The sequence below is a fragment of the Rosa chinensis genome, chromosome 3, assembly GCF_002994745.2.
Source record: "Rosa chinensis cultivar Old Blush chromosome 3, RchiOBHm-V2, whole genome shotgun sequence".
In the NCBI taxonomy this organism is placed as follows: Eukaryota; Viridiplantae; Streptophyta; class Magnoliopsida; order Rosales; family Rosaceae; genus Rosa; species Rosa chinensis.
The window spans coordinates 32,564,887-32,592,716 of record NC_037090.1 but is presented as its reverse complement, the minus strand read 5'-3'; the positions used below and the strand labels follow the sequence as shown (position 1 = coordinate 32,592,716).

At 38.0% G+C, this 27,830-nt stretch overlaps 3 protein-coding genes and 1 long non-coding RNA gene across 5 annotated transcripts; 2 read left to right on the top strand and 2 right to left on the bottom strand.

The window, feature by feature from the left end:
• Positions 1-3,313: 3,313 nt before the first annotated feature.
• On the bottom strand, positions 3,314-5,544 carry LOC112191388. 2 transcript variants are annotated; one of them, XR_002932941.2, is made up of 2 exons: positions 5,008-5,544; positions 3,314-3,651 (listed from the first exon to the last, which is right to left on the bottom strand). It is a non-coding gene; the product is annotated as an uncharacterized LOC112191388 (long non-coding RNA). The 2 variants fall into 2 exon arrangements; XR_005808897.1 differs by having other exon boundaries at positions 4,230-5,506.
• A 228-nt stretch (positions 5,545-5,772) lies between these two features.
• LOC112192277 (protein translocase subunit SecA, chloroplastic) lies at positions 5,773-12,806 on the top strand. The gene is given in 21 exon segments (XM_024331931.2): positions 5,773-6,291; positions 6,524-6,596; positions 6,787-6,993; positions 7,357-7,460; positions 7,573-7,752; positions 7,924-8,142; positions 8,491-8,604; positions 8,699-8,780; positions 8,783-8,811; positions 9,020-9,187; positions 9,415-9,590; positions 9,891-9,957; positions 10,082-10,228; positions 10,304-10,399; positions 10,485-10,553; positions 10,678-10,779; positions 10,858-11,109; positions 11,221-11,288; positions 11,688-11,805; positions 11,987-12,226; positions 12,334-12,806. Coding segments are annotated over 21 exon segments (3,036 nt in total). The 5' UTR covers positions 5,773-5,919; the 3' UTR covers positions 12,487-12,806.
• A 63-nt stretch (positions 12,807-12,869) lies between these two features.
• Positions 12,870-14,381, bottom strand: LOC112192278. The gene is made up of 5 exons (XM_024331932.2): positions 13,968-14,381; positions 13,844-13,891; positions 13,705-13,762; positions 13,297-13,611; positions 12,870-13,202 (listed from the first exon to the last, which is right to left on the bottom strand). The coding sequence occupies exons 1-5, from the start codon at positions 14,048-14,050 to the stop codon at positions 13,116-13,118; spliced, it is 591 nt and encodes a 196-aa protein (XP_024187700.1). The 5' UTR covers positions 14,051-14,381; the 3' UTR covers positions 12,870-13,115.
• Positions 14,382-23,740: 9,359 nt separating this feature from the next.
• Positions 23,741-27,718, top strand: LOC112194992 (probable polygalacturonase). The gene is made up of 6 exons (XM_024335266.2): positions 23,741-24,613; positions 25,115-25,450; positions 25,867-25,987; positions 26,075-26,249; positions 26,397-26,467; positions 26,759-27,718. Exons 1-6 carry the CDS (start codon positions 24,587-24,589, stop codon positions 27,424-27,426), a joined length of 1,398 nt encoding a protein of 465 aa, XP_024191034.1. The 5' UTR covers positions 23,741-24,586; the 3' UTR covers positions 27,427-27,718.
• Positions 27,719-27,830: the final 112 nt, after the last annotated feature.

Below are 27,830 nucleotides of genomic sequence, written 5' to 3'. Positions count from 1 at the left end.
CACCAAATTTTATATGCTTTTATGCCATTGTACGTGCTAAGTAGAATCTAAAGTTTACTTTTGTAACGATGACATCTATGACATCAATCTCTTTTGGGTTATAGTATATTTCTATTTCTCGGCAGTAGAGTGTTTCTCCATTTGATTTAAATTGGCTCACTTGAATTGGATGTTTAGGATTGAAGGAAGACCTCCAGTTATTATGAAGACATGTTCTCAGAAGATCACATTTGATATAAAGCTTGAGAAGTTTGACGTGGTGGCAAAAATCAAAATCATAAAGGAGGTTAGGACTTTCACTGTTTGGAAGTAGAGGACGCTAAAGAATTGGTGGAAAAGGCTCATGTTGTGCTGAAGAAGGGTGTGACCAAAGAGGTGGCAGGGTTATTGTTGACAAGCTCAAGGAGTTGGGTGCTATACTGCTATGTGGTATTCAAATGAAATCAATTGTCTTTTCTTTTACTTTTTTTTTTTTTTTTTCTAGGTTCATGTAGAATACTGATCGATAAGTGTAATGACAAATGGAGAGATTCTTTATTTCGTTCAGTTAGGAGTTGGGACTCCTTTTGTTTTTATGTTAATTGGAAATTGGCTTTTGAATGAATTATACAGTGCATGCCTAATGTTTCAGAGGTTAGGGTCGTTCCTAAATGTTTCCTTTAATTGTATTTTTTGGGGTCCATTTCCACGTGATTCAACCTTGTTCTTACTGTATTCTTTTTATGCAACTAGTGGGAAAAGATTATTCTCAGAAACTTGTTATAGCCATGCTTGTTGATGGGTTTTTGGTATATGTTCAAAAACCTACATTGCATGTCACAGGCTATGACATTGACAGTTACCTGACCAGTGACATATCCAGTAACTTGAGATTAACAGTGACTTGGCTAGTAACATAGCAGGTGACTTGAGGTTAACAGTGACTTGGTCAGGGATTGACAATGACATGACCAGTGAGTTTGCCGGTGACTTGAGGTTAACAGTGACTTGATCAGGGATTGACAGTGACTTGGTCAAGGACGTGTATTACAGTGACATGTAATACTTTGCCCATGACTTAACAGTTACATAATTAGTGACATGGTCTTAACTATGACTTGGACAATGACTTGAGATTAACAGTGACTTGGCCAGTGACCTCACTAACTAGGAACCTGGGCTAGCTAATAACTTCACTGACTAGTGACATGGTCAGTTAAATGTGTATAACAGTGACATGGTCGGTGAGATGCAATGTGACCTGGCTAGTGACTTGGTCAGTGACATAATCAGTGACATGCAATTTGACCTGACCAATGACATGGATATAACAGTGACTTTGCCCATAACTTAGCAAGTGACATGTGATTGATAGTGACTTGGTAAGTGACATGTGATTGACAATGACTTTGACAGTTACATGATCAATGACATGGTCGTGACTGTGACATGACCAGTGACTTTCAGTTAACAGTGATCTTGCCATTAATTTCTACCGGCCAATGACTTGTGTATAACAGTGACATGATCAATGACATGCAATGTGACATAGCCAATGACGTGTATAACAATAACATGGTCAGCAACCTGGGTAGTGACATGGTGACTTGGTTAATTAAGAACATGCCTAAAACTTGAATTGCTGCAAAATCTATGAAAAAAAAAATTCATTAAAGAAAACTGAATATAACAGTGACACCATAAAAAGATACAAAAAGCTAATTGACATGTGATTAACAGTGATATGAACAATAACTTAGCCAATGACTTGAGCTTAACAGTGACTTGACTAAGGACCTCACTAACTAGGAATCTGACCTGGCCAAGTGATTAACCAAGTCACTGACATGTTATTGACTAAGTCACTGATCAGGTAACTGTTAATCTCATGTCTCTGTTATGAACATGTCACTGGTCGTGTCTAATGTTGATCACAAGTCAATAGCCAAGTTAGTAACCAAGTCACTGGCATGTCACTGACTAAGTCACTGACTAGGCAACTGTTAACCTCATGTCTCTATTATAAACGAGTCACTGGCCAGGTCACTGGTCATATCTAATGTTGATCATAAGTCGATAGTCAAGTCATTAACCAAGTCACTGTCAATTACATGCCACTGACTAAGTCACTGACCAGGTAACTGTTAACCTCATGTCTCTGTTATAAACATGTCACTGGCCAGGTCACTGATTATGACAATGACAATGTCAGTGACATGATCAATTACATGGCCAATTACATACATTGTAAGTTACATAATCAGTTATATACATTGTAAGTGACATGGTCAGTTACATGATCAGTTGCATAATCTGTGACATGAAGTTAACACACGTTGCCAATGAGTTGGCCCAGTGAAGTCATAGGCCATGTCAATGACAATGTCAGTGACATAATCAATTACATGGTCAGTTACATACATTGTAAGTTACATTGTCAGTTACATGATCAGTTACATGGTCAGGTACATACATTGTAAGTGACATGGTCAGTTACATGATCATTAACATAATCTGTGACATGAGGTTAACACACGTTGCCAGGGAGTTGGCATTTTCCAGTGACTTCTCTGTCCAATGACTTGTCTAGCGACCTAGCCAGTAACCTCACTGGCCATTTTCATTATATCATCCTATAAAGTATGCATTTGAACTAGCAGCCATATGGTCAGTGATTTTGTCAGTGACTTGAGGTTAACAGTCGCTTAGCCAGTTACATATGGTCAGTGACTTTGCGGTGACTTGAGATTGACAGTGACTTGGCCAGTGATTGACAGTGGCACGGTCAGTAACTTTGCCAGTGATTTGAGGTTAACAGTGACTTTGTCAGGGATTGACAGTGACATGGTCAGTGACTTTTTCTATGACCTGATGAGGTTAATAGTAACTAGGCGTCTGGGCTGGCAATGACTTCACTGACCAGTGACTTGGTCAGTGACGTGCATAACAATGATATGGTCAGTGACTTTATCAGTAACTTGACCAATGATGTGACTTGTATTAAAGTGACATAACCTAGAAGAAAGATATCATCAGTAAATTAAAAGGCATGTTGCTTGTAAAGATTAAGAAATCCTCTGTATGGGAACCAAGAATAAAAAATCATTGCATTAAAACGAATGGTATTGACAAACCTTAATGAGAATGACTAAAGTGCATAGAGCACATGGAGCATAGACCATCATAAAACTTGCATCATTGTACAAATCTTTCAACAAAGCTTCAAGCATGAAAGAGTGAGATAGCTGTGATAATGACTATTTGAAAAGGGAATGCATATAAATGAAGAACCCAAAATCTCAAAAAAAAAAAAACAAATGGATCTCAAAGAACATTGCTTTTCTTCTGCAAGAAAATTTTGTCAAAAAATATCAAAATTCCACTTGGCTGGGTAACTTGTCAATACATTTAATCCCGTTTAAGATCTATGAATGGTCAAATAGTGTCACATTTGAGGTATTTCAGTAATGGAAAGCATATCTAAAACTGTAAATGAAATAGTATAATCTTGATTTTCCATTGCACATATACCATATCACAAAGTAACAAAACTGAAACAATATTACAGAATCAATATATCGAAATCCCAATCAATCGATCAAGGGCAAATTAGGGGCAGGTAGATTGGAAGGGCAGGTGGCTTTTGCCTTTGGTCTGGAGGTAACTGTAAAGCTGCACGCATACAAAAATTAATAAGCATACTTAGTATAATTAGAAATACTAAGCAACTGTTCATGATATCTAACTCATAAATAAATTGAGAAACTACATAAGAAAGTCATGACAAAACCAATTGTATTGCATTTGAAGAACAAAGAACCCAAACTAAGGGAAATGAATGACAACTAGCTACCAACATCAGTAAAGCAGGGTCATTTAGGATGGAATGAGGCACACATATCAAAACTGAAATACAAGCGAGCGACTGCTAGCGTTCCATATACGAATAGTCTGGTCATCACTGGCACTCAACAACTACAAAACCCACAACTCCTAAAATTTTCTGCTACATTCTACATAAACTTGACAAAAGAAACTGCATAGCTATAACAAGTACCAAAAAAAAAAAAAAAAAAAAAAACCCCACGAACAAGCAGCACCAGATTGTTGCAATTGTTCATGAACTTAAAACGAAGACCATAATTCTTACTAAGTGAGATTATTATACCAAATATCAGCAATCACAAAAAGCAAGACATATCAAGTTACCCAAAAACTTAATCAAAGAAGAAGATAACAAATCGATTTACCTCGAGAGGCTTCAATCTCGGTCTCAGAATCAGTAAGGGAGAATTACAAGTACACATATGGATGGGTAATCAAGACAGAATGAGATTAGTGAGAATGCATAAAATCTTTTGAAAAGAAAAGGTACATAAAAACAAAACTAATAAAGAATAGCCTATATGTTGATAATCTAATTTCAACGAAATTGGGCATGCAAGGAACTGCCACTAAATCCAATGTTTCATTAATCCTATAACCATTGAACAAGCACCAACAAGATAATGGGTGCCAGGAAGACCACTCCCCAAATCTCTGTTCTTTGTTGTTCAAGTTTTGCATCATTATCATTGGCCTCAAAATCAATTTTAACAAATCAATAGCATCTAAGGTTTCTCTACACTAAATAACAATCTAAAGCTTCATCATTATACATATTACTCACTAACAGTAAAAATCTAAAGCTTCATCATTATACATATTACTCACTAACAGTAAAACCTATGTACAATGCAAAAATCAACAAGATAGCAAATTCTAATCATACCCAGTGATATTGAATATAGCAATGCGAAGCAGGTTCCACGTCTAACATTCACATCAAACACTATAGTATTCAGATTCCAAATTCACAAAACTGTTGCCAATTGCTTCATCTCAGCCATACAAAACTAAACGCCTAGCAATCAATCATGATAATCTAGGGTTTCTTCAACCAAAATTCAATTGAATTAGCAATCGTTCAACTACGAACAACAACTAAGATTTCTATGACCACGATATGAGCGAGAGATCGTTACTTACCAGAAGAAGCGAGTCCTCTAACCGACATGATCTTCATGATTCTCTCAGGCCCAGCAGCGAAGCCTACCGCTGTGACCATGGTCCCCTCCACGTCAACGACCTCAGAATCCGCTGTAGAAGCCTCCATGCTCAACAATAACGCCTCCTCCTCTTTCAGTCATGAAGTTGAGGAAGACGCCGGCTTGGATCGAACAGACGACTTCGTTTACCGAGCGGGATGGAGTTGTTGCCTCTTGGAACTTCCAGCTTCGCCATTGTTCACCGTCGTCGCTGCCGTTGTTGTCGACGAAAGTCTCAAGGACGAAGAAGCCATCGATTTATGAGCTTCGCAAACGGATAGATAATCCAGATGCAGAGAATTTGAGAGAGAGAGAGAGAGAGACATTTTGGTAAGGGTCGAGGGATTCGAATAAGGGTTAGATGAGCTTGGGTAACGGAAGGTGGGGAGAGAGAGAGAAATGCCGGTGGCAGTTTTCGTAATTATTGTTATTTTTAGTATTAGATTGGTAAAGGATAACCTTAATTATCATAGAGACATTTGTGTTATCTGAATTATTATAAGACATTTCATAATGACCTCTTTAAAAGAGTTTTATCATTTGCCCTTTAAGAGAAAAAAATAAAAAATAAAAACTCTTTGCCCCACCCGATCTCTAAATATGTTAACTGAGAATCAAATTCATAATCTTTACAGGCAGATAAAAAATAAACCTTATTACGGAGCGATGTTGACGACGTCGGTTTTTTATTTTCTTCCTTTTCCGTGTGTGTTTCAGTTATATCTTTCTGTTTTGGTTGACGGCCTCACCCCACCTTATCCCAACTCAGCAAGCTTTTGGATACTGCTGGGCTTTTCTTCTGAACATGAAATCCATCCTCCTTCTCTAACCAATTCCTCAAATTCGAATCCCAATGGCTCTGGTGAAGCCCCATTCCCTCTCACCTCTCTCTTCCAACTCCCGCCATGCCCTCCCCCTCAACAACTCCCACTTCCGCACTTCTTTCTTCGCCGGAAAACCCTTCCGACTGCCGGAAACCACACGGATTTCGAGCCGGAGACGCCGGCGAGTGCAGGCAGTGGCTTCCCTGGGAGGTTTGTTGGGCGGGATTTTCAAAGGGACTGACACCGGTGAGTCCACCAGGCAGCAGTACGCTCAGACTGTGTCTCTGATCAACGGCTTGGAAGCTCAGATGTCTAAGCTTTCCGATTCCGAGCTCAGGGAGAAGACTCTTCAGTTTCAACAACGTGCCAAGCAGGGCGAGTCCTTGGACTCTCTTTTACCCGTCAGTAGTTTCTTTCTCCAAATTTACCGTGCGTGTTTTCTCGTATTTTTACTGCCTGGTGTTTTGTCTAGCATGGAAATGAAATGAAGATATGGATTTTGTAACTGTGAATTGTGTCAATTATGCTAGTTAGTTTTTGGTTAAATCATAATTTGTTTTTAACTGTGTGCCTTGTATTGTGGTTTATATATGCTTTGGATTTACTAATCACAAAGAAGCATTACCATCCCAGGAAGCATTTGCTGTGATCAGAGAGGCTTCGAGGAGGGTTTTAGGCCTTCGTCCCTTTGACGTCCAACTCATAGGTACACATATCCTTGAGTTCTCTACATACTATCTCAATCTTGCTTGGATTCTTGTCATGTAGTACCAGCTGGTGTTTGGTACTTGTTGAGATACTCAGAAGGAAGAAGAACACATATGTTTTCATAACCCATGTGCTGAATTACGTATGTTGTGCATTTAGTGATTAGAACTTGCTTTTTGATCATTTAGGAGGCATAGTTCTTCACAAGGGGGAAATAGCTGAAATGAGGACTGGAGAAGGAAAGACCCTTGTTGCTATTTTACCAGCGTATTTGAATGCATTAACTGGAAAGGGAGTTCATGTTGTCACCGTCAATGATTATCTGGCCCGACGTGATTGTGAGTGGGTTGGTCAAGTTCCTCGTTTCCTTGGATTGAAGGTTGGCCTAATCCAACGTATGTCTCGTTCTTGCGTATTTGTTATACCCTGCATTATGTTTGCTACTTTCCTTCAATATTTGTTTTATATTTAGTTGTATTGGATGGATCAAGAGTGAAGACTTACTCATAGCAACATGGAGACTGATGGTTTATTTGATTTTGTCTCTGTTCAAGTACTAAATGCTTTGTGCATTTGAAACTCTATTCATTCCCAGTCCACTTCATTTTACTATTGTCGCACTTATTTGTTTGTTAGTGTATTGAACATTTTGTAGTGACAAGGTTATTATATATTGTCTCTGGATATTGTTTCTACATATTTTATTTGTTAATTAAGATTGCAACAGAAATCTAACAACCGCATATTTTTGTGGGCAGAGAATATGACAAGTGAACAAAGAAGGGAGAACTACTTATGTGACATCACATATGTCACAAACAGCGAGCTTGGTTTTGATTTCCTGAGAGATAATCTGGCCACGGAAAGTAATTCTTGCTTTATTTTCTTTACTAATGTTATTCTACAGCAATGCGGCTAACATTCAAGAGTTTTCTTACCTAAAATTATTCTACCTCAATTCTTGGCATATACAGAGTGTTGAGGAGCTTGTCTTGAGGAATTTCAATTACTGCGTAATTGATGAGGTTGATTCCATCCTTATTGATGAAGCAAGAACACCTCTCATTATATCTGGACCTGCAGAAAAACCTAGCGATAGGTATTATAAAGCTGCAAAGATGGCTTCAGTGTTTGAGCGAGATATACATTATACTGTAAGCCTACCTTTCATTTTTATCAGAAAAAGTTCTCTATCTAATTAAGGCATTCATAGATCGCCGGAGCCATGAATGAGCTACTAATTATATTGTTAGTTTCTTACCAAGTTCTCTCTCTCTCTCTCTCTCTCTCTCTCTCTCTCTCTTTTTCCCCTTTCTTTTTTCCAGGTGGATGAAAAGCAGAAAACAGTTCTGCTTTCAGAACAAGGATATGAAGATGCTGAAGAGATTCTAGGTGTAAAAGATTTATATGATCCCCGCGAACAGTGGGCATCTTATGTTCTGAATGCCGTGAAAGCAAAAGAACTGTTTCTTAGAGATGTAAATTATATAATTCGTGGCAAAGAGGTTCTTATCGTTGATGAGTTTACAGGACGAGTTATGCAGGTGATTATCTTTATCAATAAGTGTTTTCTTTATTTATGTGCGGTGGTTTCTTCTTCTTTACAGGGAAGAAAGCATTTTTCATGTCGAGTTATCTCATCAACAAAGCTGTTAGCATTATAGAATTTCTTGTGGCAATGTCAACTGAATGGCTTCAATCTTATCCAATCAATAATTAGACTTATTGGTATTCTGGTGAAAATGTTAAACCCATCGCTATATTTTTTTTTCCCTGATATTCTACTGAAATTCTTATCCCATCACTAGAATTAGTTGCTGCAACATTTAGGGTAATTGAGATCTGGATCTTTAATTTCTCCGTAATTGTAGTAGCTTATTTATGTTGTTTAGGGGAGGCGGTGGAGTGATGGACTTCACCAAGCAGTTGAAGCAAAAGAAGGTCTGCCGATTCAAAACGAAACTGTAACTCTGGCATCTATTAGCTACCAAAACTTCTTTCTCCAGGTAGGATTCTATCTCTCACCTCATTGAGTATCGCATCTCAGAAAATTTTTGTTCTTTTCGAAATGTTTATTTATTTATATATTATCTATGACAGTTTCCAAAACTTTGTGGAATGACTGGAACTGCAGCAACTGAAAGCACAGAATTTGAAAGCATATACAAGCTTAAAGTTACAATTGTCCCACAAACAAGCCTATGATAAGAAAGGTAGGGTTTGCTGGTTTAGCTTGCCATAATCAGTTGCACTACTGTTTTTAAATCATGTATTTAATCTCATAGTAGGAATTTAAATGGTTTGATTTGAATATGCTATAATAAGGAGATTTGCACAAGATATTCTAGTACACCTTTCAACATTACTTATCTTATGCATTGGTTTTCAAGTTTCTTACAATCTCTTTGTTTTCCTTCTCAGGATGAGTCTGATGTAGTTTTCAGGGCAGCTACAGGTAAATGGCGGGCAGTTGTAGTAGAGATTTCTAGAATGCACAAAACAGGTCGCCCTGTACTTGTTGGCACAACTAGTGTTGAGCAGAGTGACTCATTGTCTGAGCAGTTGCAAGAAGTTGGCATTCCCCATGAGGTGTGATCTCATTTATCCTTTTGGTTTAAGTTGATTACTGGGGGAGTTTGAAATGGAATTAAATAATTTGATGAAAAAATGTGTGAATATAAGTTCTTTACTTGTACTTTTATCTCGAAATATTTGGCATGTTACTTGAAAACAGTAGGCAATCTGTGTTTTGGTAAATTAAAAAACAGTTCTATGCTCTTGTGGAGAAAACTTAATAGAATCCTAATGTATGGAAGGTTCTCAACGCAAAACCAGAGAATGTGGAGAGGGAAGCAGAAATTGTGGCACAAAGCGGTCGTCTAGGGGCAGTTACTATTGCAACCAATATGGCAGGTCGAGGAACAGACATAATCCTTGGTGGGAATGCAGAATTTATGGCAAGGTTGAAGCTGCGTGAGATGCTTATGCCAAGGTAACACACGAGCTTGATAATAATTGGTTTCTCTGTAAACATTTACTTACACATGAGACGTTCTGTTCTGTTTTACACATGGGAGTTGAAGGAGTTAATGTTATGTATTGAACACTATTAATTCAATATTATGACTTCTATTCTACTTTAGAGTATTAAGACTAGCGTTCTCTAGAGAGAAGAAGCCATTTATATGAGTTGCATACCTTAAATTCTGGCAGCTAAGAATTTTGAGCATCCTGCAGGTTTTCTTTACTAAGGTTCTAACCACATTTCATTTTGCTTATAATATTCTTGCAGAGTTGTAAAACTAACTGAAGGAGGTTATGTCTCAGTGAAAAAACTTCCGCCAAAAAAGTCCTGGAAGGTGTGCTTTGTCTGTGATCTTGATATGCAGATGATTATTACTTTAGCTAGGGAAGTTTAGATATGGCAGACTTGGAGTTTTCAATGATTTTATCATCTTGAAACTCAGAATGGTTTTCTTTCAGGTTAATGAAAAGCTATTTCCATGCAAACTGTCCAATGAAAAGACCAAGTTAGCTGAGGAAGCTGTGAATTTAGCTGTTGAAACTTGGGGTCAGAGATCATTGACGGAGCTTGAAGCAGAGGAGCGTCTTTCTTATTCTTGCGAAAAGGTGAAACTTTGAAACTTGTCTGAAATTTACACATTATTTTCTGAATGGAGTTAATTAAATATATGCCTTTGTTAGGGACCTGCTTTGGATGAAGTGATAGCCAAACTGCGGAGTGCTTTTTTAGAAATCATGAAAGAATATAAGGGCTACACAGAGGAAGAAAGGAAGAAGGTCAGTTCATTACATGACAAAAATTTTCCTTTAACAGTCTGTGCTACTGTGGATTACAGTTCTTATATTTTTCACATTCCTGCAGGTTGTGTCAGCTGGTGGGCTTCATGTTGTCGGGACAGAACGCCATGAATCTCGCCGAGTTGATAATCAGGTTTAAGACTTGGCAAGATTAGTTATAATCTGTTCATAATTGATTTTCCTTGTTTTCTCATCATGCTCTGAACATGAGAGATTTCCTTCTTGAAATTGAAATTTTGCATTCTGTATCTATACAGTTACGTGGTCGAACTGGACGGCAGGGGGATCCTGGAAGTTCACGCTTCTTCTTAAGTCTTGAAGATAACATCTTTCGTATATTTGGTGGAGATCGTATTCAGGTCTAATCCTTAGTTGCAGGTTTTAATTGCTAATGCTGCACCAGGCTTGCTAAAAACACTTGGTATTGCAACTTGTAGGGTTTAATGAGAGCTTTTAGAGTTGAGGACTTGCCAATTGAGTCCAAGATGCTGACCAAAGCACTAGACGAAGCTCAGCGGAAAGTGGAAAACTATTTTTTCGATATTCGAAAGCAATTGTTTGAATTTGATGAAGTCCTGAACAGCCAAAGAGACCGTGTGTATACGGAAAGAAGGAGAGCCCTTGAATCTGACAATCTGCAATCACTTATAATTGAATATGCTGAACTAACAATGGATGATATCTTAGAGGTAGGTGCCAAGTAGTTTTTCTTGTTGATACCTGTTCAATAGATTTCTTGCATTATCTATTTGTATCTGATTATTGGGCTTCTGTGAAATCATTACTTTTGCAATGAATAGGCAAATATTGGTTCAGAGTCTTCAAAAGAAAGCTGGGATCTTGATAAGCTCATCAAGAAACTTCAACAGTAAGTTGCTGCTTTTATTACAAGTGCTTTTGAAAGTTTTGAACAGAGTTTTCAGATGAATGATAGTGCATTTTATCTTCTTATCCTTGCATGTAAGTACAGGATCTTATAGTATTATACTCAAGATGCTGTTTTTCTATATGTACACTTGACTAAATAAATTAATTGTTCATGATGGGAAAATTAAAATTGATGAAGGAATAACCTAGTAATTTTACTAGAAATATTATATTAGAAATTTTAACTTCTAACTAGGAATCGTTGTTCTGTGTGAATTTCTAATTTTCTTGATCAATGCTGCTTTGATGTTTGTAATGTATGTATTATGGTGGATCTCTTCCTTTACTTTTGCTTATATTTTTTTCTTTTTTGCACTGACATTTATTGCTGTGGCTTTAGATATTGCTATCTATTGAATGATTTGACGCCGGATGTGCTGAGGAGCGAATGTTCAAGTTATGAAGATTTGCAGGACTACCTCCGTCTTCGAGGTCGTGAAGCATATTTGCAGAAAAGGGTCAGTATGACAAGTTTTTAAGATAATTTAGGACTGTTAGATGTCAGCCCATTTGAAGTGTTATGTTTGTGACAGTGAATGCAATTACAATGTCAATTCACCAAGTCTTTCCACTGATTGCTGTATTTTGCAATGACTGGTCTTTAAAGTAGCTTGATAATATATTTCTTCTGCATATCAGACTATTATCGAGAGCCAGGCACCGGGCTTGATGAAGGACGCTGAACGGTTCTTAGTTTTGAACAATATTGACCGATTGTGGAAGGAGCACTTACAAGCACTCAAGTTCGTTCAGCAAGCTGTTGGTTTGCGTGGGTACGCACAACGGGATCCACTTATTGAATATAAGCTTGAAGGCTACAATCTTTTCTTGGACATGATGGCACAGATAAGAAGAAATGTTATATATTCCATATACCAGGTGCATATTTGTTTGCAATTTAGTGTTTCAATAGTGCAGTAGAAAAATATTTGATATACCAGGCTTTTATATTCTGTTTCTGTTTTTGGTGTTTTACTTTTTTGCAGTTTCAACCTGTGATGGTAAAGAAGGATGGGGATCAAAGAGAGAATAAGAAATCAGGAAAACTTGTCACTAATGGTAGCGGTAATGGTAACCCCAATTCAGTTGGCGGTGTTGAGTCTTCTTCAGCAGCTGCCACCCCCCAATCTAGTGCATAAACCCGACAGGATCGTTCCAGCTGAAGTTCAACAGGAAGAGGCTTGAAATGGAAGCTTCATTCAGTTCTCCTAATTGGTACATATTACTGTATAACTTGTTGTAAAGCAAAGTAAATTTTGAAGTCGACAGTGTAAACCTTTAAGCACAAAGCATTCTTTTTCAAGGGACACTGTTGAGATGAAATGACAACGATTATTGTATTTCTTCCATTCATTAGCTAGATTAGCATAGTGCAAATGAAATTAGGGACAGAGTCTTTGTTGTACTGGATTTTGTATAGTCAAATTCATGAGTAATGGACAATGTGGATTTCAAGCGATATACTGCTGACAACGGCTTTTCGTTTGGTTGCCAGTTTCCACAACTGACATATGAATGAACCTTGTAGAGGCATGAGTTTGAAGGTCCCTTTAATTCCAAGTTATAAAGTAATTCACAAACTGCCCAGCAATATTTAAGAAGTTGACCACAAACTGAAAGACTCGCACTTGTACATAAAATTGTTGATTTGTTTCCCAAACCTTTGCAACATGAACAAGGACTCTGTTTTCTTTGACGATACGAGTCTTCTCTTGTATGAAGATACTCATCTCTGCACTTGCCCTTCAGGTGTAGGAAGCAGTTGAGTTCAATCGAGACATTTGGTTCCAAGATGACCTTGACCGGTGCCACTAAGAATTTCGTCAACAAGTTGGTTGATGGCATTTCCTTTGGCCTACAGAAACGAAGTGCTTCCATATCAAAACAAATCTAAGATGAGGGGCGTTTGAAATCGAAAGACAGGAAGACAGTAGGAATAACATAGCTACCTTAACTCCAATAGCAATGGCAGTTTTAAGTTTAACAAGCTGACCCAATCTTAAAGAAGCCCCCTTGTTATCCTTGAGAAAGATCAACGGGACATTCCTAGAAAGGGCCAAGCTTGGCAGATGTTTCGTGAGCCACCGCGGATTGGAATCAGCGGCTATCAGCACAGCCTGAAGCTCATTAGATGCTGCTTTAGCTTTAGGAGGAGGAGCAGGGGGATTACACTCGGTTGCTAAGCCTGCCGCCATTGGTGATGTCACTGGTTTCATGCGTTCAAGAACACGAGTCACATCATTCACCCCAACTGCAAATTGTAGCTGCAAACATACACAACAATATCAATCAGTCAGAGTTAGAGTCATTCATATATTCATTATGAAACTATAAATCTGAGTTCTTTAGAAGCAAACCTTGAACCATATCTTTTCGGGCAAGCAATTATCCATTAGTCTAGCTGACTCTATTTTTCTGTACAACATAAATGTATAGCAAGTTAATTCACCAATGATACTTAAAACTATATACTCGAACATAAGGTAACCTACTGACCTCTGAATAGATTGGAGAAGATGATCCAGACGTTCCCCTTCATAGCAACTACACAGATAGCAGTATGTGAAAGTTAAAACTCGACAAAGTAATTGGAACTCAAAAGTATGGAAAACCCACTTACTCTTGGGGTTGGTGTTGAGGGTGAAGGCCCGACTTGGAAGGACGGACGGAGTTGTTGTTCCCATGTTTCTTTCTGGGCGCCATGTTTATGCACCAGACTCTGTCCACCAACTGTTCGATGAAAGTCCTCAATCGGCCACAAGAGGGAGAGATGAAGGGTAATGTAGACAGAGGAAGAAGGGAAAGGCCAAGGACTTGGAGGGAAACTTTCTTATGTGAAATTGGAGCTTCTGGCGGTGGACAAGCGTTTGCGGCCGCCCGATTAACGATATAATGAGAAAAGAATAGAAGAAGAGCAAAGCTTTGGGCCTACAGGCCGTTTCCAGTCTAGTAAGTTTTTTTTTTTTTTCATATATATTTTTTTCATAACATATATGCACTCAGATTTTCTTCGTGATGGGGGAAAATCGGGAAATTAAGAAAAATGTATAAAATGAAGGTGACTCCAAACTCAATAACTCATTATCATTTGGGTCAATGACATTGACATTTACAAAGTTCCGTGGAGATTGAAGAAGATCATCCTAGATATCCAGCATATTGCCCAATCGTTTGATTCCATATTTTGTTTCAGCAAAATTTAATAGCAGCAAATTTCAATGCGGATGCTCTAACAAATTTTCATTATTCTCTCCCAACAGGGAATACGCGGGATGATAGTTTAGTCCTCTAAATACGTTTAACTTCGACTGTTTTGAGTCGTGTTTGGCTAGAGACTTTTATTCTTTATGGTTTTATTATAGAAAAAAAATTGGAGCTACATGCCAAATTGCATCAAAAATTACAAAAAGCAAGAACATGGCAAGATGCATAAACAAATCAGTTTACACACTATGAATATTAATCGTGTAGTGATTATTGTAATCGGTTGTATGACTGAGAATGCACTCAAAATGACAAAAGTCAATTCCATGCAAAATAGACGGCAATCTTCTACCACCTTTTTTTTTTTGGTCAATAATCTTTTACCACCAGACTAAAGCTAATTGAGTGTGTCACATGGCCATATTAGTAGACGATCTCTAACGAACAAGTACAAAGACCATTTACTAGTAAAGAAGGGGAGCTTAAATCCAAAGAAATTTTATTACATACCTAAATTGTCATTCACTTATTAGATTAAACCCACTCCTAAGATTCTTTTAGGATTAAATATTTGTTACTCCTCAAACTTTTCCTTTAAAAACAGTTTAGTCTTTGGCATTTTAAATTAAACTAGATAGTCTTTATTCTCTCTAATTTCACACAATAGGTCTAAAATACCTATTATATCCCTCACTTTTTTTTTTCTCTTTTATGAGTTTTTCTAATTTCTCTCCTTTTTTTTTTTTTTTTTTCTGCTTCTTTCTCTCTCTTCTCTTCTCTCTGTGCACAACGCAAGAGGTGAGAAACTAAACTGTTTTTAAGGGAAAAGTTTGAGGAGTGACAAGTATTTAATCCATTCTTTTAATATACACCCAAATCTATTAAGGGGATTAGAGTCATCTAGAAAAAAAAAAAACCTATTAACTAGGATAGAAAATAAAACTTGTTTTTGTTAGAAACTGCTAAAGATGCCACAAGCCCCAAACATACCTATTGAAGCTTCATTTTCAATAGGTATTCAATAGGTATGTGTCGTTTGGTTAATTTCTCCTTAAGAGGTATTTGTGTTTTGTTTCCTGTTCAATAGGTATGTGTCACTTGGTTAATTTCTCCTCAAGAGGTATTTGTGTTTTGGTTATTGTTCAATAGTTATATATAGCATGCGTTTGGTTAATTCATCCTCAAGAAGTATTTATATTTTCGTTTCTAGGGTTTATGTTGTTGAACAGGTATACGGGTTTCAACATGGCTAGTTATTAATTTTTGTTTTCTCTTTTTTTTTTTAATAGATTTCAAGGGCTCTTGATGACTGAAGAGTACTCCCACCTAGAGTTTATGAAGATTTAAGAAAGATTTTCTTTTACCTTATAATTCAAATTCAAAAATGCTACATTTAATGAAGTTTTTTTTTAATTAACATTCAATTTAATCAGAAGGGTAAAATAGTCAATTGAAAAATGCGAAAACATCCTAATTATAGATATACACCCTGTAAGGAAGGTTCAAGGGATAATGACTATTTATACAATTTGAGCCTAAAAATTACCCACTTACTCCACTAAGAGTTTTTTACTCCCATTTACTCAATTTAACATTTAATGACAGTTTTGCCCTTCGTATGATTAAGAAACTGTATAGATGCCACTATTTCCTCTCTCTCCTCACTCTCCACGCCGCCAGCACCCTTTCTCTCTCCTCTATCTCCACCTCCAGTCTCTCTCTCTCTCTCTCTCTCTCTCCACGCCGCCTGTACCCTCTCTCTCCCCAATCTCCATCTCCAGTCTCTCTCTCTCTCCATATCATTGGTACCCTCTCTCTCCTTTATCTCTCCCCGATCTCCACCTCCAGTTTCTCTCTCTCTCTGATCTCCACCTCCGATCCTCGACCTCTCCGGCTCCCTCATCGACCCCAAGGAGCTTAATTTGAGGATTTGCTCAGAAAATTTGGCGAGGAAAGCCTTTCCTCCGACGAAGAGCTCTGCGACTCGTCTCTGTTACCGCCTTGCTCCTACATCGGAGCTAACCCACCCTCGGCGGCCTCGTCCGAAACGGTGCCGTCTAACCCCAGCTCGTGCCATCTAACCTTTCCGACCTCTCCGGCTCTCTCGCCGACCTTGGTTGCCGGAGTCAGTCTGAGTTCGAGATGCAAACCTCCAAACCAAAACCGAGGCGGTCGGAATAGCGTTTAACACGAGAGCTGAAAAAGAGAAGAATCGGAGGTGGAGATGAGTGAAGGAACGACGAGGCCGCTGTGGATTATCAGAAATATGAGGGAATGAGAAGGAACTTGTAGCTAGTGCGGAGAGAATGCGATGTGAGGAAGACGAAGAAGAGTTGATTTTTGATTTTGGTTTCTAACTCTGAGTTTTTTGAAGTGGATTATGATGAGGGTTTATTGGATGGTCTGTGAATAAATTTGGAATAAATTTGAAGCGGTGTTATTGTTTGGATCAATGAGGTTGACTTTTTGTTGGTATTTGCATGCTTAATTGAGGGGCAATAATGTTTCTATTGGGGGGCAATAATCACATTATTGGAGGGCAATAATTATATTATTAGGGGGTAGTAATGTTTTTATTGGGAGACAATAATAATATTATTGGGGCGCAGTAATGTTTTTACTAGGGGCTATTGGGGGGAAATAATAATGTTATTGGAGAGCAATAAAATTCTCTGGTGACCTATGATATCTCCGACGAGATTTTTGAGGAATTCCGGTGACCGGTGAGGGGACTCTGGCAACCCTTGACCAGATTCCTGCGACAGTGACCGGAGTCCGGCAAGGTTTCTGATGACTTCACTCTCTAAGTGACAAAGAAGGAGAGGGATAAATTTTCCTAAAAATAAATAAAAAGTAATAAAAAAAATACTTAATTGGGTATTAGGGCAAAATATATATAAAATATTGTGTAAGTGGGCAATCTCTTAGAGTGTTTGGATAAGTGGGGTTAATTAACCCCAAAATTGTGTAAATGGCCATTATCCCTTATGTGAATTTGGTGTAAATTATAAAAAAAAAAAAAAGTAAGGATGAGTTTTTTCTAATACAGGCTTGATTTTTTGGATTTATATCTAATTTCTCTAAATCCAATCCCAAAACTGCATAGGGACCAATAGATGAACTAAATCAGTGTACAAGATTAGATCCAAAGGTATCCCGGATCAGGTGATGGCCCGAAATTCAATCCTAAATCCAAAAGTTATGCCTGATGCTCCATCTTCACCACCTGTTAATGCAAACCAGTGTCTTCCACCGGCAACAAAACTGCCATTGTTGCCATCAACTCATCTAAGCAAACCACAAACCTTGGCATCACAGGTGGGTACATAAACTCCTAACCCCTAGTGCAACTAGGTCTGTCATATAAAATCTTTATTTACCTCAATTTAAAGAAAATGGTAAACTTCACTAAAATAATAATTTACCATTACAAAGATTATGTTATTACACAATTTGCAAAATAAATAAATCAATCCCCATACTAAATCTAATTGTGTGGTTACATTACTATATCAAAACCTCTGAATGAGTTTCCTCATTTAACCTATCAAGTAGAGCCTTCCTCAAGGGAGCACTCATCACCCTGCTAGCTGTTGATTTTTTTTTTCTCTCTCTCTCTTAGGAGATGAGTTATTACCTGTATGGGATAGTTTGTTCCTCATAGGAGATAATTTATTCCCACAGTAAAGACCTGAGTCTTCAAATTGGAGCTTGAAGTGTCCTTATTCTTGAGTACACCACCAATAAAACGGTTCATCCTCTTCTTTCTGGCTAAAGATTCAACCAAATCATACATGATAATTAGTAACATTCCCAGCCAAAATACCCTTTAATCTCAGTAGTTGTGCCACTCCACTAAGCTTGATTGAGCATCAACACTACTCAACCCCACTCTCATTTCTAAGAGGCTAGGTGGATGGTCTAAACCTAGTCACTTGCCTAAACTTGGGACAACATGCCTAAGTTGGGACATTGTTCCCTAACCTAAACCACCATCTAGTGCCAGCCAGAGCAACCGGTACCGGCTATTGCAGTGGTCGTGGCATCACCACAAGTACTTGAGAAGCAACTTTGAGACCCATAGGGGCCCTTACTCTAACAATAGTACCAACAAAATCTAATAGTGCAGTTCTAGATGGAAAGGAAGCTGAATAAAGCATAGTCGCCACTAGAGCTGGCCTCCCAATTGGCGAGGTAACTGTGACAGTCTCTGTCTATGGTGGAGGAGAATCCCAATAGCTAATAGAGCCTAAGCCACCCACAAGTCCCACATAACTAGTGCATATGCAAATACACATAATCAATCCTTGGAATATAAGGCGAAAAAATGGTACTTGTCTTGGCGGATGAATGGTTTGTCGAGATCCATCACCACCAAGACCCACATCATGCATCTCTTCTCGATCTATCCCCCTTTGATCCACAATTCCACACGAAGGAAATGACAAATAATGAAGTCAATGCATTGTGCCCACTGAGCTGTAGTACCGGTTGGGTGCCCTAGATATCTACCTAAATAGGCAACCGATCAAGCGGAACCTCCATAGCTTATCATAGTTACCTAACACCATCGTCGCGCGTTGTCTTGTAAAACCACAACTCTTTGGATATGATCTTTTGCATATTAGTAGGTCCTTGAAGCAACAAATGATATGACCATTCAAACATTTCCATATCGTAACTTTGCGAGATATGGGCCAAATATTAGAGATGCCACCATGGAACGATCCAGGTCAAGCACTGTCGATCGCCAAATGTATCACCAAGAACCCATAGTTTCCTCCTTCTTTGACAAGATCTACTCCGGATTTTGCCCTGAAATCCGAAGTGGATCTGTGGGCCCCATCTTAGGAATAACCTTACCGAAAGTCACTCTAAAAATGTACTACCCAAACTTGTAGAAAATCAAAATTTATACTTCGCAAACAACAATCCAACCTCAACACCTTGAGCCTACATGCTCTCCATAATCACAATTAACTCCACAAAAATCACAATAATAATCCAACACTTCCACAATAGTCAACTAAATATCTGAAATTAGACATGTCTCCAAATACACAAATACAAACTCCCAAATTTAAAACAAATATCCCATAGGTAAACAGAGTAATCTAAAAGAAGAAATCTGAATCAAAGTATACATAGGCTAAAAAGGTAACGTATGATCAAAATATGGTAGCGGATGATGCTGTGTAGGGCTGGGACAAAAAAACAAATAAACCAAGGAACCCTTCTAAACCAACCCGATTTGGCTGGTTCGGTTCGGTTTTGTCTCTTTATTTCGCTTTTCAGTTTCAGTTCAGTTCTAATATAGGACATGTTGGTTCGGTTATGGTTCCCAAGTTTTGTTTCTTGTTTCACTCGAACCGAGAAAGTGCAGCATATATTTACACTTTTTCCTACTTTATATAATTAGGTGGCAGTAATTTAATGGGCAAGCTCTTGTGCTTATGATAGACTTGCCTATATACTATCTTTTTCTCTAATAAAATACAAACGCTACTCCCATTTCTCTCTCTCTCTCTCTCTGTCGGCCTCCCACCTACCTCCCTTTCTCTTTTTCTTTTTAATCATACTTGCCCATCTCTTCCCTCTTAGCCTCAACCATATTCTTCTTCTTCTCTTCTCTTCTCTTCTCCTCCTCCTCCAGTTCTCGTCCTTCACTTCTTCTTTGTACCAACTATTCAAGTCTTCTTCTAGTCTCACTTCATTGAAGATTGAGATGCCCAATTCATTCAAAAAGCCAAAAACTAATAAACCCCCAGTCATCTTTTGATCTTTATCCCCGATCGGCGATTCCCAATTCGAACTTTAGAAGGAGATGGCTTCAAATCCTTCAAGTGATGAACTGTTGTGTTCTTTGATGGAGAAATTGAGAAAATTGCAGAACATAATGTGGATGGGAAGCTAGGAAATTGGATATCTTTGCTGCTGTTTTGCTGTGTGTATAGGAACCGGTTACAAGCCATAACCGAACCGAACTAAATAGTTCCGGTTTCAAGTCGGTTCCGGCAAAAAAAAAGTAACAACACCGAACCAGAAAAACGTCATCGGTTCCGGCAAAAAAAATCCAAAAACAAAACTTATCCTAGCCCTATTGTTATGCCTCAACTTCTACTATGTCGAACCAATTGATCAGCAAACTGGGCATTTGAAATCGAATGGCCTAGACAAAAGTATTTGAAAACGTTAAAGTAAGTGGACTTTTATTTAAAATGAAATGAAATGCATGCAATTCTTTTTCTAAATAAATGCTCTTATTAACTTTCTAGCATATTGGATTTGTGACTTTGGAAATGATTTGTGAGTTTTGATTTGGTTTGATTTCCGATAAGAATTCCGGATTTAAATAATATTTATGACTTATGATTTATGTTGGTTACTTTGAAGTTGAATTCTATGTTAATTTAAGATTTTAGATGAAACTCTTGCATTTGAGTTCGAAATATGATCTGAGTTATGAGAATTGAAAATGCTTTGGGATGTTGAGATTATATTCCTAAAGGTAGGCCCCACAGGGCCACGTCGGATTTCATGATAAAATCTGGGGTGGGTCCTGTCATCCTCGTCAAATTCAAAACCTGGCTGGTCCTGATCACCTTGAATGGCGAGTGCCACCACCATCTTGGATGCAATGTCCTCGATCACCGCCATGTAGATAGGTTTGGATCGAGGGAGAGTCTTCGGTACATGGCGTGAAGATACACGCACCGTGGAGATTTGACGGTTTTGAGTGATAAATAACGGGCCCCACATATGGACGGCTTGCACCGCTATGTATAGAAGAATTTTTGTTGGATCTATTAAGGAAAGAGATTGTGTGTGATTAGAAGTTCCATGTTATTAGCAAGGTTTCAAATTTCGGTTTCGGTTTCGATTTCGGTACTTCAAATTTAAGGAAATTTCAGAGAAAGTTTCGATTTCGGTAGAAATTTCGGTTAAAAATAAAGAAATCAAATTAATTGCATTTATAAAATGATATTTTTGAATGAAACTTTTACATAGACTAAATTAACCTATAATAAACCTATTTACAATGTAACATCTCTAAAATTATACAATTATAATAGAATTATTATATTTTATATGGACGAGTAATTTACTAGTACTGTAGTAGGTTGCTAAACTAATGTTTTTATCTATGTGTATTGATAATGTGTTGTATATTGATAATGTAAATATGATTTACTTTTTTTTAATAATTAGAAAATTACAAGGGGGTGGGGCGGGGCACGTAAAACCAAAATCTCGTGAATGAAAATGAACAAGTACAACAAAAGGAATATAAAAGCTACTATAATGTGGTTCGATCTAGCTGGTTGAACTGTTTTCATTTAGTATCATACAATGCTACTCCCAAGTACATGAATTTTGGAAATGATTTTCGTACTTCATCACATGGTTATTGTATGTGTACGTGTTGTTCCCTTTCCACATGCAATCCATATATCGGATATTGTGGAATTACCTAATATGATGTTATAGTGTATGAAGCATACAATATTTGAGAAAGAAGCAAAAAGGAAATCATGTTATGGTTTGAGCATTCAACTTTGTAGCACATAAAAACAAAAAGGTTTTTTGTTGTATTAAACTTGATTGCCAAAAAAAAAAAATCAAAATTTCATAATTTCTCTATAAAAGTATGAAGTAAAAATTCATTGTAGGTGACATAAAAATTTAACAGAAATTTTAGAGAAATTTCGGACAAAATTTCGGTGTGAATTTTTAAATATATATTGTGTGTGTAGATATTTCGGAAATTAAGAATTTCGTGGAAATGTAAGGAAAATTTAGGAAAACTTCTGACGGAAATAATATAACATATGAATTTCGTTTCGGTACTTCAAAATTACGGAAATTTCAGCAGTTTCGGAGAAATTTAAAACCTTGATCATTAGGAAACTAATGTAATTAGTTGATTGATTTGTATTACTATAGATAGCCCTACAATTGTGGATCGTGCTGTTATCCACCCTGTATATAAGTTGTACCAAAGCATATCAATATGATTAAGAAAATATCTTCACAGTTCTGTTTCTCTTGAGGATCGAAGGGAGAGATCGTTACGAGGGATGATATGATGGAGAGAGGGAGGGCAGAAGAGAGAGAGAGAGAGAGAGAGATCGCGTTTGATTTGTTGAAGAGAAGAGAGTTGGGAAAGGAATGTAATACCGTTGCGGCTATAGACTATTTGTTGAGAGAATCTTCTAATATTTGGCTGAGACTACCTAATCTTCAACCTTCAAACAACGTTAACTTCTCAAGTTGGTTCCACTTTAATAATATAAATAGGTGACATACACAACTTGATATGCTCGTAGTTTGAGTAGAGTTTGAGTGTTTGACATTGTAGTGATTGTGATCGAAAAGGAGGATGCATGTGATGATGGGTAAAACCCTTTGCTAAACTTAAAAGCAAGATTTGTTTTTTGGTATACGCTAAAAGCAAGATTTTAATCCTCCATATTAGATGTTGAAACATGCAATTTGTTTAATCCTCTCACTTTCACATGGCTAGGAGAGCGTCAGCGTACACTCAACTTTTGACTCCAAGTGAGATCCCAAATACAAACCAAAAGAAGAAACACATAATCATTTTTGCTCAAACAGAAAAAAGGGTACTTAATTATCTATGGTTATTTGCGTTAATATGGCATTGGATACCTCCATTGTGAATGTCACATACATGATACATGTACCAGTCTACCAGCAGCTGCTTTCATGCTTTGGTTTAGGGATTAGTGGTTACCCTGGCCCTTTTCAAAATGCGCCATTTGTCGCCGATTATGACCAAAAACCTCTTTTCTTTCTCTTGTCTCTTCTTTTTGGCAATCTCTTCTCTCTTAAACCAACCTTAATTCTTTCTTAATTTGCTATATTTGCTCTACTGCTGTATATGACCCCACTTTCATAGCCTCAAACCTGCATGTAATTGTAAAAATAAAAAAATAAAAAAGAAGAAGACAAATTTCAAGATCAAAATTAGAGTTGGGTCCAATGGCAGCAAGGCGCAAGGCTTTAATCGTTAGTTTTGGTTGGTTAAGCCGCTGAACGAGTCACGTTATTTGTCCTTGTAAATTGTATGGTAAATATTGCAGGCCAGCTATGGCCGTGTTCATCAGTATCCAATGCTTGGTTTCATATACAAACAAAATTTACGGGCAGCCACAACAGCAAACAGAGAGAGAGAGAGAGAGAGAGAGAGAGGGAGGAGACACTTTCCCAGCTAAAAGAGAAGAACCATGACTACTTGAAAAGGAAAAGAAAGAAGTGGAATTTGAGGTTACTAGGTGCTACAAACAGTTACGACTAGCTCACTTTTTGACTGACACAACTTGAAGTTTGTCACATGAGGAGCTAAGAGTGATCGATCAGAAAAGAGAGTGACAGAGACAGACATAGCCCCTAGACCCAATAAGCTTAGCTAGTGAACAATGATGAAGATTCAGCTTTAATTTGAAGCAGTGGGCGTGAGAAACACCTGCAGAATCTGAAAGCACTTTCAAAGACGCTCTCTTTCCTTTCTGGGTTCTTTCTTTTCTTTTCTGGGTTACCCTTTGATTCCAGGTTTGAGTTTGAGTTCGAGTCGAGTTCGAGTTCTCAGCTCCAGAAATTGATCGCTTTCGGCTCCGGAAGTTGAAGAAGTGCTGAGAGTTCAGTGACGTATTGGAGAAGGTGAAGTCAAGAAAAGAAACCAATTAAGTCCGGACAGGGCAGGGCAGGGCCGGGCCGGGGAGGGACCTACTGCTTAGTTTTGGCGGGCAGCAACGGTCACTATCAATGATTTTCTGTGGGTTCACTCTGCTACTTCTTCTGCCTTTCTCACTGAGACGAGACGACCCATCTTCTTCTATCTACTCAACTCACTTACACTTACTGGTGGTCAATTTTTGATCGTTCATAACCCAACTTCTTCTCTGCCTTTCTCGGTTGCTTCATCGCCAATTGGTTTGATTCAGCTGCCCGATCACAGTTCAAAACAAGTGCTTGGGTGGGCTGTGACCCCAAATTTCAGCAGATCTCAATCATATGAGGAGGAGATCTTCTACTCTGCCTGTGAGTTCTACTTGTGCTCTTTTCATTTCCTTGATTTGATTATTTACTGCACCTTTTCTGCTCTTCTTAATTTTGTTTACTTCTCTCTATATTTCATATTTGGGACCACTTGAATGATTCATCTGCTCTCGGCACAAAGATCTACATGAAAACTCTTTTATGAAATGTGAAAATGTATTGTGCAATATTGATCAACTTGAGCAGAACTGGGTTCTTTCTCAGAATGATCTTTCTGTTTGTGCTTCATTGTATATGCTTGACTACCCCTATTGTTTATTTAAAGTTTGTTCGACTGCAACTCTTTGAAAGATCTGCGGCTTCCTTTCCATCTCTTTGTCTGCTTCTGGATCAGATCCTCAAACTAACTAGAGTAAAACACATAACACGCTTGTTGAAATGCATCAAATTGATGAAGAGCAGCCAGCTGCTTGCAATCGGATCTTAGTCATGGTTGACCTAATGCATAAATGTTGTCTGAAAATGAAATACATAATGTTTCAGGTGGTGGATGTGTTTGTGGTACTTGTTGCATTGTTCACCGGTGCTCCGTTTCCATGGGCTGCTGTCAAGGGCAGTCATCCACATTGCAAGAAATTAAGGGAAAACTCGGGCATTCGACCTCACAGTGTCACCATCACTGAATTTGGCGCAGTTGGTGATGGGGTCACTCTCAACACCAAAGCCTTTCAGAATGCCATCTTCTATCTCAACTCTTTTTCTGACAAGGGTGGGGCCAAGCTTTTTGTCCCCGCTGGCCGGTGGTTGACAGGAAGCTTCCATCTCATCAGTCATCTAACCTTGTGGTTGGATGAAGATGCAGTCATTCTTGGATCAATGGTAATCTCATACTTCACCTTCTTCCCAATAGTGGATAAATTTATATATGCAATGTATAAATGCCATGTCTAACAGTTGCAATTAGAGCCTTCTCTGGCCCTCTTTGATTCATTTTCCCTCAATTTATCTCAGTATGCTCCTTACTTTATTGTAATGCGGCTGTATTGTCCACACCAGCAAATTAATGTTTTTTTGAAAATGAAAGCAACCAAATGTTATTTTTGACAAACTGCTAATTTGGTTGTGCATATTGAAGTAGCTGTAGTGTTTGTTCACCGCTAGTCTCAAAGTTTTGTTATTTTCGATCTTCATTTGGGCATTGCTATAATGCCATCTTTTATGACCTTGTGGCCGCATGTATAAAATATTTGTATTTAGCTCATGATACTGAATGGCTTCTTCTGGTATTGTACCAGAACTCAGATGATTGGCCAGTTGTTGATCCCTTGCCATCATATGGTCGAGGAAGGGAGTTGATGGGGGAAAGACATCAAAGCCTCATCTATGGGCACAATTTGACCGATGTTATCATAACTGGTTGGTAAAATATGATGAGGAATTGTCTCCACATGTGCATTTGGCTTTATAAATTGATGTTGCTGACTTGCTGTTCTCTTCATGCAGGTCATAATGGAACGATTGATGGTCAAGGCAGCATTTGGTGGAATTCGTTCCGTAACAAAACTCTGAATTATACAAGGCCCCATTTGGTGGAGTTGATGAACTCAACTGGGGTTGTCATCTCAAACCTGACTTTCTTAAATTCACCATTTTGGACCATTCACCCAGTATACTGCAGGTTAGTTCTATTGACAAGGATTGGATGGCATTTTTCTTTCTTGGTTGGTGAATTTCAAGTGTTTTCAGTGTCATATTAAAAAATTATGCAAAAGGGAAGTTATTAATTAGGAGAGAGTTGAGACTTTTTTTTTTTCTGGATGAACAGCCATGTTTCCGTCCAGAATCTCACAATCCTTGCTCCTCTCAATTCACCAAACACGGATGGCATCGATCCAGGTGAATCACCAAGTTCTTCCTTTTAATTTCATCAGAAGCAGTTTAGAGCTGCCAACAACTCCTGATATAGCCTTGTTAATTGTGTCAACCTAATCTTTTACTATAGTGTGCATATTCTTTCATCTTTTGTTGTTTGTAGAATATATTCTCCCTCAAAAATAATTTCAAATAACATCATACACTTTCATGACCAACTGCATCAACCTTTGAAGTACTTTCTAGCTTCATCTAGTCTTTGTAAACAACAAGCAAACAATCATTATTCTCACTCATCCTTTTTATCATATCCAGACTCTTCTGATAATGTCTGCATTGAAGACTGTTATATAAGCACCGGTGATGATCTGATCTCCATCAAAAGTGGGTGGGATGAGTATGGCATTTCATATGGTCGTCCCAGTAGAAACATTCTCATTCGCGGGATTACGGGGAAAACTCAAACAAGTGCAGGAATTTCAATTGGAAGTGAGATGTCTGGAGGTGTTTCAGAAGTTCATGCAGAAAATCTCCATTTTTTCGGTTCTCATACAGGTATCAGAATAAAGACATCTCCGGGAAGGGGTGGTTATGTCAGAAATATCTCTGTGTCAAATATGACCTTGGATGGTGTATATATAGCTATAAGGTTCACCAGTCACTATGGAGAACACCCAGATGAGTTTTTTGACCCAAGTGCCCTCCCTATCGTAGAACAGATTACTTTTAAAGATGTCATAGGCGATAATATCAAAACTGCAGGCCTCCTAGAGGGTTTAGAAGGTGGCAGTTTTCAGAACATTTGCCTATCCAATATTATCCTCAATGTAACATCAAAGTCCCCATGGAACTGCTCTTCTATTCATGGATATTCTTACTTTGTTTCTCCAGAAATCTGTCAGCCTCTGAAGGAGAGTATCTCCCCTGAGCATTACTCGGATTGTTACCATCTATCAGATCAGAAATGGTTTTCCAGTGCATAAAACAGAGGCTATCTTGGTGGATTACCCTGTGTGAATGTTGAAAATTGATTCTTGCCATCTCTCAACACAAAGAAGTATTGACTGGTTTGTGCCCTTTGGGGTGGGTACTAAGAGATAGGTTTCTCGTAACTTTGTGTGCAGTAGCAAATAATTAAGTGATTTTGTTAAAAGTTAGAAATATAATGATTTTATGCTTCCAGAAACACTTTGTTTCCCTCTTGCCTTTTAAATTATACAATAGAAAAGAACGATGTTCAGTTATACAATAGAAAAGAAGGATGTTCAATGCGGCTGGGTAAAGATGCATATTATCTGTAAAAATGTGATGTTAAATAAACATTCATACCATAATCCGAATTTTTAAGAAAAATGACCTGATGTGAATGGTTAATATCGTCTGGCAT

Excerpts from the sequence above, each read along its gene's own strand:
- LOC112192278 (XM_024331932.2), bottom strand. The coding sequence starts at position 14,050 with ATGGCGCCCAGAAAGAAACATGGGAACAACAACTCCGTCCGTCCTTCC. Across the intron at positions 13,892-13,967 it reads CCTCAACACCAACCCCAAGA|TTGCTATGAAGGGGAACGTC; the intron begins GTAAGTGGGTTT and ends CTATCTGTGTAG. Across the intron at positions 13,203-13,296 it reads CCATTGCTATTGGAGTTAAG|GCCAAAGGAAATGCCATCAA; the intron begins GTAGCTATGTTA and ends TCGTTTCTGTAG.
- LOC112194992 (XM_024335266.2), top strand. The coding sequence starts at position 24,587 with ATGAGGAGGAGATCTTCTACTCTGCCT. Across the intron at positions 24,614-25,114 it reads GGAGATCTTCTACTCTGCCT|GTGGTGGATGTGTTTGTGGT; the intron begins GTGAGTTCTACT and ends ATAATGTTTCAG. Across the intron at positions 26,250-26,396 it reads ATTCACCCAGTATACTGCAG|CCATGTTTCCGTCCAGAATC; the intron begins GTTAGTTCTATT and ends CTGGATGAACAG.